Here is a 23137-nt window from a genome sequence, read left to right as displayed (position 1 = left end):
TTTATAGATAAATTCTAAATTATATTTTTTACTCTACATTTTGGTCAAGTGATATTTAAATGTGTGACAAAGATAGGCAAACAATAAGGAGCAACTTGAAACACCCAAGGTAAAAACTGATTTATTTGCTTGATCACCCATCCAGTTACCAGTATTTCAGCCACATGATTCATAAAAGACAAGAGAAGTCTAGTTGAAGTCCATACATATTCTAGCACAGTGTGAAATGAATAGCACACGACACATCATTTACATTTTTTTCTTAACTAACCCACTCAAATTCTTTTTTTTATGTTTAACTTTTTTATTAAAGAGGATGAAATGTCCCTTTTTTAACGTTAAAAGTCTAGTAATAGCTCTGCTGACACAGCAATGCACCAAACATATTTTAGGGCATCTTACACATTAACTTAAAAACAGTGTTTGTGTAAGTTTAGCACAGGAAATCACATCATAACCTTTATCAAACTGTAGAACACCTTGAAGAAATGGCATACCCTCCCAGCCCTTCCCTTAACACTACCAGATTTTCACTTTGGAATTTAATGCCCCATTTTGCCTTTTGCCGTATCTGAGGCCGAATGAGTTCCAGTTGTAAGTAGATAGATCCTTTTCTCTCTCAACCAGCAATGCGCCTTCAGGTGCGGGAATTACCCTGCTAGGTACAGGAGATTCTTCTGACCACAGCTGACTAGGTGGATAAAACTTTTTCCTCCGACATAAAAGGGCAAGTACAGGTGTCTTATCCCTCTTAAATATGGCTGATATCTTGTCTGGGCATGGCAAGGACCTGAGCCACTGGCTACGACCAGGCATTAGACTGCTGTTTTCACCTGTAAGAGAATCACATGGTATTGCTCATCCACATATATATTTTCATACTTTATATTACTGATGCTAGTAAAAGCTTATTCATATAAAGACGTTATCAAGAGAGTTTCTCAACAGCACTGGAAAAAAAATGTGATGGTCATTTTTTACAGGAATAAATTCTGTTATAAATGTGTTTGCTATTAGCCAAATTAATTTTTTTCGAAATTGAGTTCCATTAACCTGCAAAATTAGGACTATTCAAACTATGTATCACATGAACCATGCTATTCACAGGACTCTTTATGATATGCTTAAAGTTTCCATTGAATATTACATTGAGTAGTACATTATTTGCATTGGCAAAGAGGAGTTTTTGTTTTTTTAAATATTTTTTATTTTGTTTTGCGTACATTTCTTAAATATTGGCAGTTCATTAAAACAGAATGGGAGTCAGCTACAGCCTTGACTGCCTCTTTAAGTACTTTTGTGCAGTCTCAAATGCAAAAGCATACATGAGCAGTAATATACAAACATGTTACAAAAGCATTTGCAGTCACAGCAATATGCATCACAGATGTGCTCATGGAATCACCCACACATTTGTGTTGGTTTTGGTCATGTTGTTTGTATATATTGGTGAACGCTATATTATGGGAAAATTATGCCACTAAGGGTTTTTGGAGACGTAATAAATCACAAGACCAAAGTTCAAGTGGCTTTTAAATCTCTCCAGAACTGGGAAACAGCATTATCATTTACATGATATTTTTCGGTTAGTTAGTGTTAGCGGTAAGGTATTGTTGGTAGTTAATGGTTATTGTTAGAATACTGCAGGGCTTACTGTTTAGTGTTGGTCTAGTGCAGGCGTTAATGCCTAGTGAAAGAGTCAGTGTAGTGGAGGAGTAATGTTCAGGCTGTAATTTGTTAGAGTAATATTGGGGTTTATTAGTAGTGTTACATGGAGAAGGAGCTAAGGAGAGATCTTCACTGTAACACATGTATCTCCCGGTGCTACCTGAGATTAGTGGGAGTTACAGTTCTGTGTGGCAGCTCCAGCTATAATGGCAGCAGCTGCTGCTCAAGAGTGTAGCTCCCAATAATCTTGGCCAGACTGGGACAAATATTTATGTTCTGCCTCTGATTAGGGCCCCCAAACCACACATTATTGCATGGATTACAGCAACATCTGTATGGTTTTGCAGTATGGTTTTTGGATACTTGATCATCTGCCCATGCCAGTATCTTTCTCTGTAAGTATATTAATCTCAATGTCTTTTAAGAAACGTTACATCACGTTACTATTCGTACTTTGTGCCATCAATGATTTTCTTAAGGCATGGAACAATGCTTAATATTCCATCTTCTCTTACAAAGGTAACATAGTATGTTCATCAGAGGTGAATTACTACTCCCGGGGTTATATTTTCACTCACCAAAGGATAGTCTAAAATATTGCTGTTGGGCCTATATAAATATGCATTTCAAACACCACTAATGCTGATTGAATATAGCTTGAACCCCAAAAGGATAAAATCTCAGCTTGTAAGAGGATCTTGGAGGATCAACTGTGAACAATCTTTCAGCATGCTAAATAAGGGGAACTTCAGGGCGGCCAAGTTCACCTGAAAGTTTGAAGTTTGTTTCTGTGGTTTGTCATTGAAATGTTAGACTTCTGTGATGATAAAGTCTTCTTGTTGTGATATGACCACATAATTTGACCTCTAACCTGGATCAGTGTGTATACTTTGCTCTTCCAGAAAAAGATCTCCTTTTCCTACAGTTTTTGCAGAATGCATCATTGTTATCTTCACTCACTATCCAATCAGTCTCTGAGAGTGACTAAGCTGACCTTGCGAACATCTTCCTACATAGTGTTCAGTATGTGCCAATGGCTTTTCTCTATGCGTGCACAAGGTATATGGAAGGTCCCTCTGATGTCAGCCTCCATTTTATATCTGTGTGCATAACAGAAGTCAAACAAAGAAGGTGGTGGGAATAGGGGAACGCATTGATGAAAGCCCTTCATCTATAGATTTATTTGGCACCTTCTTTGTATGTGACCCTGATCCCTACCATAAAGCAGAAAACGTGATCTGCACATTGAAAGACTGAGGCAAATATTGTTCGCTGCGTCATTGAAAAATAATTAGAAATATGTGTTGCACATCATTCACTATGAATGCGGTTTTAGTATAGTACAGATATGTAGTGTTCGTGTTAGCGGTAACATACATTGTGAGAGTGCTGTTCAATAAATGAACTTAAGAGAACACTGGGTTCTAATGACCTCATTTACTTATGAAAGAAAGCTTTGAGTTAGCTAAACATACCTGTGAGCTTGGAGGAGGGATCTAGACCCTCCGCAGCTGACTCTACAAGCTGAACTCCAACTAGCAGATAGAGAAGAGACAGTGCTGGCGAAGGCATCTTTTCGGCTTCTGTAAATAGGAAATACAGGATATATGATATACCCATCACTGGTTGATTCTAAAATGCCTGCAACCTTTTTTTCCACTTAAACAATGGGGGTTCTGGATGAAGAACAATCATGGGGTGACTTTCTAAATGACACTATAAAATATGTTTCTCTACAATTGTTTTATTTATTTTTTTATTAAAAAGAGAAAATTGGGGGGAATTCAGAAACCCACGTTCATTAGCATTATATTAGCACTATATGTGGCTAAATGAGTCACTGAGAACAATTCTTTATTAAAATGATGCGGTATTTGTTATTCTGAAATACACTTTTCAACTGTCATTCTGTAATGCTATCTACAAGAAGTCAATATATATAAAATACTATGCAAGATTCTAAATTTGGCAGTTGCGATGTACTGAGTTCATCAACAAGTTCTAGAAATCCGTTCATTGAGTGCTATTTATATGAAATTTGCCTCCGTGTATTTACTCGTAGTTTCCACTGTAAACTCTGATATCTGGATGAGTGTGAAAGCATCTACTCAAATACCTGAAAGATCTCTCAGCACGTCAAAACATATTTCCAATCACATACTGTAGTTTTGGAGTAGTTGCTTGCCAGCATCTGCTCTTATCTGTTAGGGAATGACCTTATGTGCGTGTGAAGTATGCTAATGGATACACTTCACCAAAGGGTAAAATTAGCAGTGGGTTTTTTATGTTTTTGTTTGATTGAATGAACTGGGCTCTCTCTATTCCCTAGAGATCATAAAATATTAGAAACAAATTCAGGCAAGCCAGACACTGAATCTCTCTCAAGCTCTCACTGAATCTCTCTCAACCAGAGCTTGAAATAAAACAGCTTAATCTGGACAAACAGTTATAACCTGTGTTAGGCTAAAATCACGTATCTTGCTCAGAGGCATATAAATATTAAGGGAATCCATAAAGCCAAGCATATTCACTACTTAAGTGGGTTCTGTTAAATGAGTGCAATCTCTCAAACTTTAAATATTGCAATACCTCCATTGGGGAATGCATGAGAGAGCCTGTAACCCAGTACATGCCTGATCTCTCCAGGAAACATTGCACATGACTTTAACATTTAAAACTAATATTATTAGCGTAATTATTTAGAAAAATGGGTGGTTTACAAATTCTTTAAATGCGATTAAAGCAGTTTTGTCAAAATATACCTGTTATTTTACACAATCAAATCAAGCCCTCTCCCTCATCTGTCAATCTGTTCTTGATATGTAGAGTGTTCTGACATTAACATAGTACAAGAAATAGGGGAACATTAGTGGGAGAACAGTATAAATAGTTCTCATTAGCGTTACCCTTCTCTTTGTAGGGAGCACAATTTAGGTGGTTGTCCACCAGTCCCCTTGCCATCTTGCGCTGCTGGATAACCTACATTTCTCTTCATATATGTGTCATTTAAGGAGAACAATAGTAACTACCGGAGCATCTCCTGCTTTTAATCACATCAACTGATTTGCTCAATAGTTAATTTATACTATTAGCAAGCGAGTCCCACGCTTTTTGTTTTTTGAGGAGTATTGGAAAGTAGTGACCAATGGCTTTGAAACAGAATTAGTCATGCAGGAGGTATGCAGGAAAAAAGGGGTTATATTAATGTAGCACACCCAACCGCTGCACTGGAGGCAAGTATTTAACATCCCCATAAAGAATTAAATATATACGTTATCACTAAGATAATTTTTTTTTTTTTTTACTGAACTACGATAACATTGCCACTTAAAGTGATCCTATCGTGTATAGAATGTATTGTCTATGTTCTAATTTGTTAATTTGCTTCTAGTTTTAAAACCTCTGTGGTCTTACTCCCTAGTTTGTTTCGAATGTCTTGATACTCTCTGGGAGATGGTGGAAGAAAGATTTGTACTTAAAACACAATTAATCATTGACCTAGTCGTGATGCTTCATATTTCCTGTATCACCCTTCTACTACTCATATGAATCATACACAATCTGTTCTCACTGTTGCAATGTCTACTTTAAACCATTTGCACTTGGTATGTTTTTAGAACAAAGACATGACAACCATTTTTCCAATAATACATTAAGATGTATGCTAACTCTTAGTAGTAGTTATGAGTGTTTTGCACACTGTGTAAACATCTAATCTATCTCAGTATGTTATGTCATACTCCATGATGCAAATGTGGGAGCATAGTCTAAAGATTTTGCTACAAAAAAAAAGCTCTACTTGGCAAAATGTAAGGTGACCAAAAAAGTCACCTTAAAGAGACTGTGACGTTAGGATCTGTATTCCTGTATTCCTGTATTCCTGTAATCTGTATTCCTAATTCTATAGTTTTACTCTGCCTAGTTAATTTCAGACTCACACCCCCTCAGCTGCATTAAAAAAATTTAAATAAAAATAAACCAAACAAAAACATTTTTTTTTTTACTAATCTTATTTCTAGCGTCAAGTCTCCCTTGGCGCAATCACATCCTTCTCCTAACATGATGTCATCCAGTAGGCTTGACTTATAATTATTAAAATATAGCTTTTTTTAAGCCTGGCACTGAGGGGAAATACTGTAGGCAATATGACGAAGTTGCTATAGTGAGTACAGTAATCCTTTAAATTCAGTGACATATTAATAACATATACGTTTAATGTTTGTATGAAACACATCACCTTTAAACTGTATTAGTGTATCCAGTGTTATAGTTTATTTGGTACCTGCCTCCAAGCTTCTCTGGTCTGTAACTCATATCACTCTTTGCCAGTCTTCACTTGACTTGAGGATGTTGGTAGTTATAGTCCACAGTTCAGAGCCAGGTATCCTGCAATGGTTGCCAACCCTAATCCTAAAATGCTACCTGACACCTACCCGTAGCTTATTAGCTTCTTTTGCAAGTGCTATCTGTGACATTTAAAATACACATTTTTTAACAACAGTATTGTGAGTATATAGAATTGTTTGCTTATTAAGATGTAATTTAAGATATAGACACACAAAACACAATTGAATAGATTTAGCTAGGCTAAACAGGAGATACTTGAGGTGCAAAGTGCTAAAGGTTGAGTGACCGTTGATTGGTTCCCATGGTGATTGCTCCTTATTTAGCACTTTGACCTAAATTAACACCTGTATTTACCTTGTTATATATCCCTCAAAGTTTTATAGTAAAAAGGCTGCATTACAAATGTTTACATTAAATGAAGCAATGCATTCACATCTATGCTAAATAACACATTCACTGTCATACTGCAACCATCCCCATATTTAAATAGTAAACGTATGCTGTTTTAGTCACCCCTTTGTGAATTCATTACACAATTACCTCTGTTGCAATCCTGCTGCAAGATAGTACAGACTCACCTGTTATAGTGGAAAACACCTTCACCGATTCCACATCTTATATGTGCTATCATTATTATTATATGTTGCTATCATGTCATGTTTTCCATACTTTTATTTTATCACATTCCTACAAATGTATCCATAGCTATTCTCATGGTCCACTTATAGAACCCACAGCAATCTAGAATTTACACAAATTTTATTGTAGGTGTTACCTATTTCATAAATCAGATGGTGCTGTGAGTAGCCTTTCTGTCTAATGGTTTTAGAGTGGTCATCAGATCATATAAGTACCTGTGGTGGTCTGCTTAGTCAAGCCATATGAAGTGTTATTGTTATGTAATAAGTAATAGTTCAAGAATGATTAATGCTAAAACATTCCCCTAACCTGCAATATTAAAAACTGCAGAAGAGTTAGTATTGTTACCATCAATTTATCTTAATCTCCATCAAACAGCTAGAAAACAGTCAACACTTGCTTACTTCTACTTGAAACAAATGTTTAAAATAATAGACTCTCCTCAAACTGTTGTGACCAACATGTCATCTTGCACTTACCTCTATAAATATTGGTCAAATTCATACATACCCTTTTCTTGTAAAACAATCAGATGGCTCACTTTGTTCATCATCATCTCATTGAGCTCATTACGTTATTTATCTGTCAGTAGCCTCAGTCACTAGCTTAGTTAGTTATTTCTTTTGTCACTTGGCTTGTCATGGTATAGCATCTAAAAAAAAATAGTATAGTATAAAAAAAAATAAAAAATCTCCTTTTGCGTCCTTTACCTGATCTCTCAAACACTAGCTTGCTACTCTCATCTGTCCAAACCACATGCGTCTTTGATATTTTCTTGTCTCTTTAAAGTATTTTTCTTCTGTCGAAGTCTGATGTCTGTATTACTGTTCAAGCCTTCAAGCGGTATTACAGCTAGAAACGTCTGCCATAGATTGCCTTCAGCTAGTTTCTCACCTCAGCTATCACTGTAGACTTCGCAGCCTCGTAACTGCTTCACTATCAAGCAACTGGCCTTTTATAGAAAGGCAAGATGACATGAACACTTCAACAGCTGTCCCCTGTACATACATACACATGAATGACAAACTTCAACATACTCACACACTTTTATTCAGTCATGCACACTTAGCTATAAATGTGGAATTTCCCGGAAAATTACCATGTCAAACAACCCCAATTTTTTAAAAGACTAAATCTCCTTTCTTCCAGTCTAAATGCATGACCTTGTGTCCTATGTATAGTTCTGTTTATGAATAGATTTTCAGACAATGGTTTGTAATAGCCCTGAATATATTGAAGTGCTGTTTTTCTAAACTAAAGAAATTAAAATTTGTTAGCCTGCTTTATAACCAAAATGTTTCATTACTTTTAATTTTGTTGCCTGTCCCTGCACTTTTTCTAGTTTATTTTTGAACAGGTGCCCAAACTTGCACAGCATATTCAAGATGTGGTCTTACCAGTAATTCATACAGAGGCAAAATATTTTCATCCCGAGAATGAATGCCCCTATATATACATGACAATACCTTGATGATCTTAGCAACTGCCGATTGACATTGCACATTGTGGCACTGGAAACATTGCACATTGTAGCACTCCTAAATAATGGGAAAGTTTGAAAATTAGGACAGAAGTATTTTTCTAGCCCTACTTACTGCAAGATATATTGTATTTAATCTCTCTAGCACTTCATTTTCTCTCTGAGGTCACCATCTCTTATTTTTGGTTCTCAATAGTCCCTTCACCCAACATTTTCAATTTAACTCTCCTCAGCTTAGGAGGAACCTTAAAGGGACACTATAAGTACCATACAGTTTTAGCTTATGGAGTGGTCTTTGTGTACAGATCATGCCCCTTCAGTCGAACTGCTCAGTTCTCTACCATTTAGGAATTAAATGTCAATTGGCAGTGGCTAAGGCCATCAAGGTATTGTCATGTATAGATAGGGGCATTAATTCTTGGGCTACAAAATTAAAAGTAATGAAGCATTTTGCTTATAAAGAAAAGTTGACAAATTAAAATTTCTTTAGTTTGGTAAAACAGTGCCTCAACATGGATTTGAGAGTATTATAAAAATATATTCAGGGCAAAAAACAAACCATTGTTTGGAAAGCTATACAAAGGAATACATAGGACACGGGGTCACACATTTTGTTGACCCAGGACATTTTTGTAGACCCAGAGAATACTTGAAAATGAGAGAAATCTCAATGTATCCTTCCCGGTAAAATATTTTATAAATAAATAAAAAATAAATAAATTTAGACTAGAAGAAAGGTGATTTAGTCTAAGGCAAAGGAAAGGTTGTTATTTTTTTTTTTACAGTAAGAACAATAAGGATGTGGAATTCTATGCCGGAAAAGGTGAATTTATCAGAGTCTACACAGCTATACAATAAATACTTACAAAAATATAATATTGAGGGATATAGTTTATAATTAGTGGGGTTATAGCTTCTTGATTCAAGGAGCTTTCTGGCTGCCATTTTAAGATCAAGAAGGAATTTTTTCCTAGTTTGTTTCAAATTAGAAGCGCTTCAAGTTCCTGTAAAGAGATATCTTAAGTTTAAACTTCTTTTATTGCACACTGTTTGCCACTGTTCTTCTCTTCTTCTCCTGCCCTTCAGTTCTTCATCCCACGTATTGAACAGGAAATGTCTGACCCACTGTTTTAACCTTGCCCCACAACCTACCCTTTTGTTTTAATTCCCTTGATCCTGGTCACATTTCTCTTCCCCTGTGCCATCCTTAACAACATCTTCAGTTGCTGTCTTTCCTGTGGTGTATTTCCTATTTCTTTTAAACTATCCTTCCTAAAAAAAGCCATCTCTTGACCCAAATGCTCCAACTAGCTGGTGTCTCAACCCACTTTTTCCTCAAAGCATCTGGAAATCTATCCATAAACAGGACTTAACATAATACTTGAGGCCACCCATTTAGGCTGGAAGAAAGGATATTTGGTCTAGGACAGGGTTCAGAAAGAACAATAAAGATGTAGAATTCTCTACCTGAAAAGGTGTTTTTATCAGAGTCTGTACAGATATTTAAACGGTAACTGGATGAATTCTTGCACAAACATAGCATTCAGGTAATAATTTTCAATACGTGGGGTAACATCTTCTTTATCCAAGGATAAATCTGGCTGCCATTCCAGGGTCAAGACAGAATTTTCGTTGTTTGTTGCAAAATTGGAAAGCACTTCAAACTATGGTTTTTGCTTCCTTTGGTTCAGGACCAAAAACAGGTGTGAGATGCAAGTCTTTTTTCAGTTTATGTAACAATCTGCAGTTGCTAAGGCCAGTAAGGTTTTGTCATGTATAAATAGGGGTATAATTTCACAGGATGAAAATATAATTTTGCTTCTTTATAAATCGCTGGTAAGACCACACCTTGAATATTCTGTGCAATTTTGGCACCTCTTCTAAATAAAGATATCATGGCACTAGAAAAAGTGCAGAGACGAGCTACAGAATTGATAAAAGGAATGGAGCATTTTAGCTACGAAGAAAGGTTAAAAAATGTAAATCTCTTTAGTTTGGAAAAACGGCAAACCATTATCTGGAAATCTTTTCATAAACAGGGCTATACTTAGGACATGAGGTCACACATTTAGGCTGGAATAAAGGAGATTTCATCTAAGGCAAAGAAAAGTTGTTGTTTTTTTTTATAGTAAGAGCAATAAGGATATGGAATTCTCTGCCTGAAGAGGTGTTTTTTTTTACATTTAATATTTTTTATTGTAACATATCTGGGTTTGACATATAGGTATCCGCTTGGTACATTACATTTTTAAGTGCATATATATATGGTAGGAAAGGTGTTGTACACTTATACAGAAAGACAAGATGCATGATATGACATTATTCCTGCTTAGCTTTTTATACTCTGGGAACAATTGCACATTATGGTGCGGACTGTGGAGTATCATCAGGTAAACACGCATTTAGTGGGAGGGAATGAGAGTCCCGAGAGAGAGTGGGATCGACCCTGCAAAAATGCTCACCAAGGAGCGATGTGGTGGGATTAGAATTTAAACATCAAAAATTAAAATTAAAGATTAGAGATATAGCAGTTCTATGCAAGCACTAAAATGGAATAAGGGTGGTCTTAGGGCCATCTTAAGCATTAACATTAGAGTGGATATGAGTACTTTCCCGCTATGGTTGCAAGCGTCTAGTGTCCTTAAGTGATCCTGGTGTCGTGGCTCGCTTCTGCCTGGGGTAGAACGGCTGGATATTGGCAACGTCCCAAGGTGATGGGGTATGTTCCATGGAGGTAGGTGGGGTATGTCCCTGTACATTCTCCAATGCTGGCAGGTTCAGAGCTTTGAGAAAACGTCCCGCTTCTGGAGCTTGTGCGAGGTAAATTCTCTTTGCGCCGTGTTGTACCGACAGCTTTCGTCCAGGTCCCCAGCGGTATCTGACTCCATTTTCTTGCAATAATTTTGTGACAGCTTGCACAGATTGCCTCCATATCATGGTGGGTCTGGAGATATAATTGAAAAAGGAGAGGCTTGCGCCTTCGAAGTGGAAGGTAGGTGACTCTCGGCTGCTCGACTGTAGGAGCTGTTTGCTCTGAAGTAGCTGGAAGCTCAGGAGCAGGTCTCGAGGCGCTTCGGCTGGGGCCTTAGGCGACTTAGGAATCCTGTAATAGTGGTCGAGCTGTATAGTTTTTGCCCTGGATGGTGTGAGCTTTGCACTTAAGAGCCTTCTGAGGTAATGTGGGACCTCAGTATCTGTTATGTCCTCAGGAACTCCCCGGAGCCTTAGGTTGCGCTGCCACTTAGAGTTCTCCAGAACGGCAAGTTTTTCTTCCATGGTGTGGGTGACCTGTTTGAGTCTGTCTATCTCGGCAGACATATTGCTTTGTAGGTCTCTGGTGATGCACCCTTGTCCTCCAGTGATTGCAGTCTGGTGGTTATAGCCCCCATATCTTGGCGGACAAGAGCGATGTCGGCCGAGAAGTAGGCCTTCATTTCAGCCAGCATGTTCTTAATGTCAGCTTTGCTGGCTGGCATGGTCTCCATGTGCTGTGTAAGGCTGGTGCCTCTGTGTACTGGGGTCAGCTCTGTGTTGGCTGTTCTCTGGCCGGGTATGCCACTTTCAGAGTGTGCTGATAGATTCTCTTCCGAGCCAGATTCTGAGTCTCCCCTTGCGGGCGCCATTTTGGCAGTCCGCGGCATCGGCGTGCAACGGAGCAGAGCTCCGATATCTCCGGGATCTCGAGTGTTGTCATGGCAACGCCCCTGATCTCGCGAAAGTGAACTCTAGCCTCGCCACCAGCACCACCAGGGATGGCAGCATGGTCCCCCCCTCACAGGCTAAAGGTAAGAAGGGAGGGGAGGGGATATAATGCCTTTTTTTTTGTTTGCTTTCCCCCCCACAACACAATCCCTTTTAACATATAGACACATACATCACCCTCACACACAGCACCCTCACACACAGCACCCTCACACACAGCACCCTCACACACAGCACTCTCACACACATCACTCTCACACACATCACTCTCAAATCTCACATACATCACTCTCACACACAGCACCCTCACACACACATTACCCCTCCCCACACACATTACCCTCACCCACATTACCCTCGCACACATTACCCTCGCACACATCACCCTCACCCACAACACTCTATCACCCACAACACTCTCTCACCCACATCACTCTCACATACATGTTACCCTCACACACTGCACCCTCAAACACACACAGCTCCCTCTCTCACACACATTACCCTCACACACACAGCTCCCTCTCACACACACATTACCCTCACACACACATTGCACCCCTCACACACACACACATACTGCACCCCTAAACACATTCCATTCCAGACACACACTAGATCCCTTACCCAACTCTGGATCATCTACACACACTAGATCCCTATATACACTCTGAATCCCCTATATACACACACTCACTAGATCTCATATACACATTCTGGGTCCTTCAAACACACACTAGGCCCCTACACACACACACACACACACACACACTAGATTCCTTGTAAGCAAACGCATACTACATTCCCTAAACACACACTCTACAACCCCTACAAACACTACATCACCTATACAAGCATGCACACATTTGCTACATCCCCTATACACACACACTCTACTGTCTCCTGGTATCCCATTTATAGAGACACCAGAGACAAGACAACAATTACAAGGCCTTTTTCGCATGCTAGAGCTCTTCTGCAGAGCTCTGCGCATGGTCTAACCTGGAAGAGCATTGAACCAACATGCTCACGTTGAGAGGGGGCATGCTTGTCATTGGTGATGACAAAACACACCCTCTCTGCCCCGCCCCCTTCTTAGTGGGCCGCTGTGCTAAAAAAAAATGCCGGGGACGAATTGTTTGCCCAGTCCGGCCCTGTCTACAGTTCATAATGAACGCTGCTTCCAGACTTAGTTTTCTTACTTGTCACTCTTTTCTCTTTAACGTTAATTAAATTGACTTTACAGTTACATTCAAAATGTTAACTTATCAGTTATTCCTCTCGTCCAAAGATGGCCTTCTGTTTGCTGCTTTTACCTTTACTGCTAACTCTCGCCTACATAATTTCCATTCCAATGCAGTGGCCTGCCTCACCCATCAGACTTTGTCCTAGTCTTTGTAACGGACCGTTTCACTTACAAGAGGATAAAACCCAGTTTAGGTGATATCCCCCTTTTCCATAGACCAGCAGCTACTGCAAGCACCAATCTCCCGGACTGCAAACTGTACAAATCTTCCAACTCCCGACTGAACAGGAAAAGCATACAATCCGCTTACACTCCTGGCAGTCAGCATACAATCCAATTCCCCCAAAAACGAGACGACACATCGGTTTGAGGGTCAAGCAGAATCTGAGGTCTGGAACACCCAGCCTGGTTTTTATTACAGTTGTGCACATACAGGACGCACCCAGGGGGAGGCATAAAACAACCAATCAAGCAACAGTACAACCCACACATCCCCTCCCCTCAGATAAGCAATTAACATAATTATTACATACAGTAAAAATACAGTTTAATTGCCATGGAGCCAAAGTCTTTCCCATAGTCTTTCATTATATGAATAGGCTCCACGGCATAGCTATCTGGGGGTATCACTGCTCACACAGGGCAAGTACCGAATGGCCCCACTGTGTTTAAAGGGTCAGAATGAGTGACATGCACTCTGTTAGGGCCGAATACGTTTTGTAAAAGGGCCCAATCTCCCAGGGCCATAGTCCAAAGGCAAGAGGCGGGCAAGCAGCCCCCTCCAAGCACACGTGGCGAGGTCGGTTTCGCCACAGTCTTCAATCCTCAAAGAAGTCCTTTACATACCATCTCTTCGATGAGTTATTGTCATTCCTTAAAGCTGTCTCTTACTCTCTCCTAACATAAACAGTCCACTTCACTCTCTCACTTTCCCAAAACTTTCCAAAACTCTTGTTTTTTGTTCTTATCTGCTATGTTGCTCTTCCTTTTGTGTTCTTATACCTCACATTCTCAAGATTGTAAGCTTGTTTGAGCAGAGTTCTCATTAACCTCTTGCTCCTGTTTATATTTGTAATAGTTTGTTCCGTTTGCTGATAGTCCATGTTGGTGCTGTATTATTGTAGATAATAAGAGTATTTCAGCCATATTTCTAATATGGCACATATACAGTGAGGGGAGAAAAAAAGTATTTGATCCCCTGCTGATTTTGAACATTTTCCCACTGACAAAGAAATGATCAGTCTATAATTGTGTATTTTAGGTGTATTATTTTTTTTTTTTTAATTCTTTATTTTTGAATGTGCAGTGTTAAATACATAGGTCAGTGACGACAAATGATATTACATTCAGTAGATAATTGGTAACCTTGTGGTAACAGATTCAGGATGCTCTGCACTTTTTTTTTTGTTAAGGAAAACAAGAGTAAACATAGACAGGCATAGCAGAATGAAAGGAAATAACAGGCTATACATGCTGCCTAAACACTTAAGCTTCGAGGTAATATTGCAGGGTTATATGAAATACAAGTCATAGATTGTAGGTATCACATTTAAACTGACTGCATTTTGTAGCTAGATCAACAAAGAACGTGTTATGCAGTTCAACGAGAAATGGTACCACTGTATATCTGCCTCAGTATACGGTTGCCCAGGTTAGGATTTCTTACGATGGCACAGAGAAATTGTGTTGCAATTGATGCTATAACGAAGCGTATGGTGGGCAGTGGCTGTAAGGGGCCATAAGATGACACTATTAGATAAGCGGCATGCTGCGGGGCATAGTTCTTAAGACCTGTCTGGTACTATTAGGATGATTGTGAAGGCTAAGTTGCAACATGCACTTAAGGAGAAAAAAACATAATAAGTTTTACAATATATTATATGAGGTAAACTAGGTTAGGTTAGCAACACTTTGGATATATCTAGACATGGGATAGCGCCTATGCATTTTGATCAATCTTAGCTTTGTAAATTGTTCATGGATTGAGGCAGTCAGTGTAGCCTGTAGTAGGTAGTGTATTGCCAGAACCAGCTCTCATGATGAGTGAAACAGGTCCCTCTGCAGGCTATTCTTCACCCTATGCCTTGTCTGCAGGGTTCCCTGAGCCAGGAGTGTTGGACCTTCATTGTCTGGACCCAGTTGGTATCTGCGACAAAGTTCGCTGTGTGCTTTTTAGGGCGCCTCCTGTGATGTCTTAGCGGCCCTTTATCGGTTGTGAGGTGACGAGAGACTCTCACTGCAGTGGCGTATACTTTACACCGATGTCGGGTAGTTGTTCGTCATGCAGGTGGTCGATGAACTGGTGAGCATGTCTGTCCCCCCCTCCGCTTGAGTGTCGGTGAATCTGCTGGATCTGTCATACGTTTCGCGGCAGGGGGGTGCTTATTATGGTGTCGCCGTCTTGCAGCCTTAGCCGTTGGAGGAGGCTGAGTGCTCGGGGGCTGCCGCTTTTGTGGTGAGTTGCAGTCCGGTGTTGGTGAGGAGGGTGCTTGCAATGCACGGTTTAGTTTTGCCACTAACCACTATCGAGTGTGGTTACTTGAGAGGTCTGGGTTCTGGGTTGTGCTTCGCACATGGCGTGAGCCATATTGGTTTGGTCGCTTTGTTTCCTGCTTTGGGAGGCTGCCAAGTGGATGTGCACATCTCCGCCAGGTAGCCTCCCGGACCGGGATATCCCCCACTTTGCAGATCCTCTACATGTCATTAAGGCAACTTGAGCCTTCAGCTCCCTCCACAGATTTTCTATGGGGTTAATGTCTGGAGACTGGCTAGGCCACTCCAGGACCTTAATGTGCTTCTTCTTGAGCCACTCCTTGCCTTGGCTGTGTGTTTTGGGTCATTGTCATGCTGGAATACCATTCCACAACCCATTTTCAATGAGAGAAGGAGAGTCTCACCCAAGATTTGACGGTACATGGTACATAATTAAAATTATAGACTGATCATTTCTTTGTCAGCGGGCAAACGTTCAAAATCAGCAGGGGATCAAATACTTTTTTCCATCACTATACATAAGTACTGTAACAAACCACCTCTTTTACAGGTAGGACTTTGTCACTGATCTTGTAACCACAGCCTTCTAGGGTAATGAAAGTCCAGGACACATCCAGCTCTGTTTTCAGATTTATTTGGTGAAAATTATATACAGGTGTTTCCAGGGCCGTCTTTAATATTGATTGGACCCTGGGCAAGCATCTGCTTGGGCCCCCTGGGCATGCAATCACTCCCTCCACCCCAACCTAGAGGCGAAACTAATGTAGGGAGTGCCTTGGTGCAAAAAAATTCAGGCCTTCCCTGTAGCACAAGAGTAAAGAAAAGATAGATCCCCATCTGTCATACAACTCCTGCGATGCTATGCCAGGTGGGGATCTACCATCCTTGCAGGGTTGTATTTTTGAGCAGTGTTTGTGCAATTGAATGACAGCATGTTATTGTATAGAGTGCATGTGTGCATGAAGGGGTGTATTTGTATGTACTGTTACCATTGGAATGCAGTGGTGTACTTGTGTGTAGTGTTTGCGTTTGAATGCAGGGATGTGTGATTGTCTGTAGTGTTGGCTTTTAAATGCAGGTGTACTTTTGTGTGTAGAGTTGGTGTTTGTATATAATTTTAGCGTTTTAATACAGGAATGTGTTTGTATGTAATGTTTGTATTTGCATGCAGGGGGGTGTTTGGATGCAGTGTTGTGTTTTAAATGCAAATGTACATTTGTGTGTAGTATTGTTGTTTCAGCAAACTGATGTGTTTGTATGTAATGTTTGTGTTTGCAGGGGTCTGTTTGCATGTTGTGTGATTTCTATAACACATATACACATTAACACGCAGATACACACATAAGCACACTGACACATGCTCACACCTTGACACATACTGGCACATACATTCACACACACTCAGATACACACCCTTTGACAAACAGATACAAGCAGTTTGATATATATATGGTAGGAAAGGTGTTGTACACTTATGCAGAAAGACAAGATGCATGATATGACATTATTCCTGCTTAGCTTTTTATACTCTGGGAACAATTGCACATTATGGTGCGGACTGTGGAGTATCATCAGGTAAACACGCATTTAGTGGGAGGGAATGAGAGTCCCGAGAGAGAGTGGGATCGACCCTGCAAAAATGCTCACCAAGGAGCGATGTGGTGGGATTAGAATTTAAACATAAAAAATTAAAATTAAAGATTAGAGATATAGCAGTTCTATGCAAGCACTAAAATGGAATAAGGGTGGTCTTAGGGCCATCTTAAGCATTAACATTAGAGTGGATATGAGTACTTTCCCGCTATGGTTGCAAGCGTCTAGTGTCCTTAAGTGATCCTGGTGTCGTGGCTCGCTTCTGCCTGGGGTAGAACGGCTGGATATTGGCAACGTCCCAAGGTGATGGGGTATGTTCCATGGAGGTAGGTGGGGTATGTCCCTGTACATTCTCCAATGCTGGCAGGTTCAGAGCTTTGAGAAAACGTCCCGCTTCTGGAGCTTGTGCGAGGTAAATTCTCTTTGCGCCGTGTTGTACCGACAGCTTTCGTCCAGGTCCCCAGCGGTATCTGACTCCATTTTCTTGCAATAATTTTGTGACAGCTTGCACAGATTGCCTCCATATCATGGTGGGTCTGGAGATATCATTGAAAAAGGAGAGGCTTGCGCCTTCGAAGTGGAAGGTAGGTGACTCTCGGCTGCTCGACTGTAGGAGCTGTTTTCTCTGAAGTAGCTGGGGAGCAGGTCTCAAGGCGCTTCGGCTGGGGCCTTAGGCGACTTAGGAATCCTGTAATAGTGGTCGAGCTGTATAGTTTTTGCCCTGGATGGTGTGAGCTTTGCACTTAAGAGCCTTCTGAGGTAATGTGGGACCTCAGTATCTGTTATGTCCTCAGGAACTCCCCGGAGCCTTAGGTTGCGCTGCCACTTAGAGTCCTCCAGAACGGCAAGTTTTTCTTCCATCGTGTGGGTGACCTGTTTGAGTCTGTCTATCTCGGCAGACATATTGCTTTGTAGGTCTCTGGTGATGCACCCCTCGTCCTCCAGTGATTGCAGTCTGGTGGTTATAGCCCCCATATCTTGGCGGACAAGAGCGATGTCGGCCGAGAAGTAGGCCTTCATTTCAGCCAGCATGTTCTTAATGTCAGCTTTGCTGGCTGGCATGGTCTCCATGTGCTGTGTAAGGCTGGTGCCTCTGTGTACTGGGGTCAGCTCTGTGTTGGCTGTTCTCTGGCCGGGTATGCCACTTTCAGAGTGTGCTGATAGACTCTCTTCCGAGCCAGATTCTGAGTCTCCCCTTGCGGGCGCCATTTTGGCAGTCCGCGGCATCGGCATGCAACGGAGCAGAGCTCCGATATCTCCGGGATCTCGAGTGTTGTCATGGCAATGCCCCTGATCTCGCGAACTATAGCCTCACCACCAGCACCACCAGGGATGGCAGCATGGTCCCCCCCTCACAGGCTAAAGGTAAGAAGGGAGGGGAGGGGATATAATGCCTTTTTTTTTGTTTGCTTTCCCCCCCACAACACAATCCCTTTTAACATATAGACACATACATCACCCTCACACACAGCACCCTCACACACAGCACTCTCACACACATCACTCTCACACACATCACTCTCAAATCTCACATACATCACTCCCACACACAGCACCCTCACACACACATTACCCCTCCCCACACACATTACCCTCACCCACATTACCCTCGCACACATTACCCTCGCACACATCACCCTCACCCACAACACTCTATCACCCACAACACTTTCTCACCCACATCACTCTCACAGACATGTTACCCTCACACACTTCACCCTCAAACACACACAGCTCCCTCTCTCACACACATTACCCTCACACACACACAGCTCCCTCTCACACACACATTGCACCCCTCACACACACACATACTGCACCCCTAAACACATTCCATTCCAGACACACACTAGATCCCTTACCCAACTCTGGATCATCTACACACACTAGATCCCTATATACACTCTGAATCCCCTATATACACACACTCACTAGATCTCATATCCACATTCTGGGTCCTTCAAACACACACTAGGCCCCTACACACACACACACACACACACACACACACACACTACATTCCTGACATACACACACTAGATTCCTTGTAAGCAAACGCATACTACATTCCCTAAACACACACTCTACAACCCCTACAAACACTACATCACCTATACAAGCATGCACACATTTGCTACATCCCCTATACACACACACTCTACTGTCTCCTGGTATCCCATTTATAGAGACACCAGAGACAAGACAACAATTACAAGGCCTTTTTCGCATGCTAGAGCTCTTCTGCAGAGCTCTGCGCATGGTCTAACCTGGAAGAGCATTGAACCAACATGCTCACGTTGAGAGGGGGCATGCTTGTCATTGGTGATGACAAAACACACCCTCTCTGCCCCGCCCCCTTCTTAGTGGGCCGCTGTGCTAAAAAAAAATGCCGGGGACGAATTGTTTGCCCAGTCCGGCCCTGTCTACAGTTCATAATGAACGCTGCTTCCAGACTTAGTTTTCTTACTTGTCACTCTTTTCTCTTTAACGTTAATTAAATTGACTTTACAGTTACATTCAAAATGTTAACTTATCAGTTATTCCTCTCGTCCAATGATGGCCTTCTGTTTGCTGCTTTTACCTTTACTGCTAACTCTCGCCTACATAATTTCCATTCCAATGCAGTGGCCTGCCTCACCCATCAGACTTTGTCCTAGTCTTTGTAACGGACCGTTTCACTTACAAGAGGATAAAACCCAGTTTAGGTGATATCCCCCTTTTCCATAGACCAGCAGCTACTGCAAGCACCAATCTCCCGGACTGCAAACTGTACAAATCTTCCAACTCCCGACTGAACAGGAAAAGCATACAATCCGCTTACACTCCTGGCAGTCAGCATACAATCCAATTCCCCCAAAAACGAGACGACACATCGGTTTGAGGGTCAAGCAGAATCTGAGGTCTGGAACACCCAGCCTGGTTTTTATTACAGTTGTGCACATACAGGACGCACCCAGGGGGAGGCATAAAACAACCAATCAAGCAACAGTACAACCCATACATCCCCTCCCCTCAGATAAGCAATTAACATAATTATTACATACAGTAAAAATACAGTTTAATTGCCATGGAGCCAAAGTCTTTCCCATAGTCTTTCATTATATGAATAGGCTCCACGGCATAGCTATCTGGGGGTATCACTGCTCACACAGGGCAAGTACCGAATGGCCCCACTGTGTTTAAAGGGTCAGAATGAGTGACATGCACTCTGTTAGGGCCGAATACGTTTTGTAAAAGGGCCCAATCTCCCAGGGCCATAGTCCAAAGGCAAGAGGCGGGCAAGCAGCCCCCTCCAAGCACACGTGGCGAGGTCGGTTTCGCCACAGTCTTCAATCCTCAAAGAAGTCCTTTACATACCATCTCTTCGATGAGTTATTGTCATTCCTTAAAGCTGTCTCTTACTCTCTCCTAACATAAACAGTCCACTTCACTCTCTCACTTTCCCAAAACTTTCCAAAACTCTTGTTTTTTGTTCTTATCTGCTATGTTGCTCTTCCTTTTGTGTTCTTATACCTCACATTCTCAAGATTGTAAGCTTGTTTGAGCAGAGTTCTCATTAACCTCTTGCTCCTGTTTATATTTGTAATAGTTTGTTCCGTTTGCTGATAGTCCATGTTGGTGCTGTATTATTGTAGATAATAAGAGTATTTCAGCCATATTTCTAATATGGCACATATACAGTGAGGGGAGAAAAAAGTATTTGATCCCCTGCTGATTTTGAACATTTTCCCACTGACAAAGAAATGATCAGTCTATAATTGTGTATTTTAGGTGTATTATTTTTTTTTTTTAATTCTTTATTTTTGAATGTGCAGTGTTAAATACATAGGTCAGTGACGACAAATGATATTACATTCAGTAGATAATTGGTAACCTTGTGGTAACAGATTCAGGATGCTCTGCACTTTTTTTTTTGTTAAGGAAAACAAGAGTAAACATAGACAGGCATAGCAGAATGAAAGGAACTAACAGGCTATACATGCTGCCTAAACACTTAAGCTTCGAGGTAATATTGCAGGGTTATATGAAATACAAGTCATAGATTGTAGGTATCACATTTAAACTGACTGCATTTTGTAGCTAGATCAACAAAGAACGTGTTATGCAGTTCAACGAGAAATGGTACCACTGTATATCTGCCTCAGTATACGGTTGCCCAGGTTAGGATTTCTTACGATGGCACAGAGAAATTGTGTTGCAATTGATGCTATAACGAAGCGTATGGTGGGCAGTGGCTGTAAGGGTCCATAAGATGACACTATTAGATAAGCGGCATGCTGCGGGGCATAGTTCTTAAGACCTGTCTGGTACTATTAGGATGATTGTGAAGGCTAAGTTGCAACATGCACTTAAGGAGAAAAAAACATCATAAGTTTTACAATATATTATATGAGGTAAACTAGGTTAGGTTAGCAACACTTTGGATATATCTAGACATGGGATAGCGCCTATGCATTTTGATCAATCTTAGCTTTGTAAATTGTAAATGGATTGAGGCAGTCAGTGTAGCCTGTAGTAGGTAGTGTATTGCCAGAACCAGCCCTCATGATGAGTGAAACAGGTCCCTCTGCAGGCTATTCTTCACCCTATGCCTTGTCTGCAGGGTTCCCTGAGCCAGGAGTGTTGGACCTTCATTGTCTGGACCCAGTTGGTATCTGCGACAAAGTTTGCTGTGTGCTTTTTAGGGCGCCTCCTGTGATGTCTTAGCGGCCCTTTATCGGTTGTGAGGTGACGAGAGACTCTCACTGCAGTGGCGTATACTTTACACCGATGTCGGGTAGTTGTTCGTCATGCAGGTGGTCGATGAACTGGTGAGCATGTCTGTCCCCCCCTCCGATTGAGTGTCGGTGAATCTGCTGGATCTGTCATACGTTTCGCGGCAGGGGGGTGCTTATTATGGTGTCGCCGTCTTGGAGCCTTAGCCGTTGGAGGAGGCTGAGTGCTCGGGGGGCTGCCGCTTTTGTGGTGAGTTGCAGTCCGGTGTTGGTGAGGAGGGTGCTTGCAATGCACGGTTTAGTTTTGCCACTAACCACTATCGAGTGTGGTTACTTGCGAGGTCTGGGTTCTGGGTTGTGAGGTGATTTCCACTCCAGGACCTTAATGTGCTTCTTCTTGAGCCACTCCTTACCTTGGCTGTGTGTTTTGGGTCATTGTCATGCTGGAATACCATTCCACAACCCATTTTCAATGACCTGTCTGAGAGAAGGAGAGTCTCACCCAAGATTTGACGATACATGGTACATAATTAAAATTATAGACTGATCATTTCTTTGTCAGCGGGCAAACGTTCAAAATCAGCAGGGGTACATAAGTACTGTAACAAACCACCTCTTTTACAGGTAGGACTTTGTCACTGATCTTGTAACCACAGCCTTCTAGGGTAATGAAAGTCCAGGACACATCCAGCTCTGTTTTCAGATTTATTTGGTGAAAATTATATACAGGTGTTTCAAAAGTAAAATAAACAAAACAAAATTCCTTGCTCTTGTTTGAGCACTTACTAAACAGAGTAATTACTATCTGGAATTGGGTGGCTTTCCCACTTACCAATTTTCACAAAATCTAAATAGCTTTGCAATAAACACAATAGTTATTTATCTCTCCTTCAGCTCTCCTAGCTGGCTTTTTCTCCCTCACCCTGCAGCCTGTTCTTTTTAAAAGCCTTCTAGCTACTTGATCAGCTGCAATTAGACATAAGTGATACTACAAAGCAAAATAAAATTTCTGGTTCAACTGTTACATAGCAGCTGGTGCTATTGGAGCACTGGCCCACCCTGCTCTCCAAGTGCTCCGCCCCAGGGACCCATACCGTGGTTTGCAGAGTACCAGTAATGCATCTTGCAAACCTAACATCTCTCCCTGGGACATTTAACTCTCAAACCTCAGGCTGCTGTTCAGTAAATCAGGCCTAATATATACGCCATTAACTACCAAACCACATTTCCTCTCACAGTACATTGAAACGTACA

The 23137-nt window shown here is 41.3% G+C and overlaps 1 protein-coding gene across 1 annotated transcript; it reads right to left on the bottom strand.

Annotated features, from left to right (window-relative positions):
* Positions 1 to 385: 385 nt before the first annotated feature.
* Positions 386 to 7565, bottom strand: KISS1 (KiSS-1 metastasis suppressor). The gene is made up of 3 exons (XM_063444384.1): positions 7549 to 7565; positions 3144 to 3251; positions 386 to 833 (listed from the first exon to the last, which is right to left on the bottom strand). The coding sequence occupies exons 2-3, from the start codon at positions 3238 to 3240 to the stop codon at positions 520 to 522; spliced, it is 411 nt and encodes a 136-aa protein (XP_063300454.1). The 5' UTR covers positions 3241 to 3251; positions 7549 to 7565; the 3' UTR covers positions 386 to 519.
* Between the last annotated feature and the right edge of the window lie 15572 nt (positions 7566 to 23137).

The sequence above is a fragment of the Pelobates fuscus genome, chromosome 1 (genome assembly GCF_036172605.1).
Source record: "Pelobates fuscus isolate aPelFus1 chromosome 1, aPelFus1.pri, whole genome shotgun sequence".
Taxonomy (NCBI): domain Eukaryota; kingdom Metazoa; phylum Chordata; class Amphibia; order Anura; family Pelobatidae; genus Pelobates; species Pelobates fuscus.
Note: the sequence above shows the minus strand (reverse complement) of the source record. Positions and strands in the feature narration are given on the sequence as shown.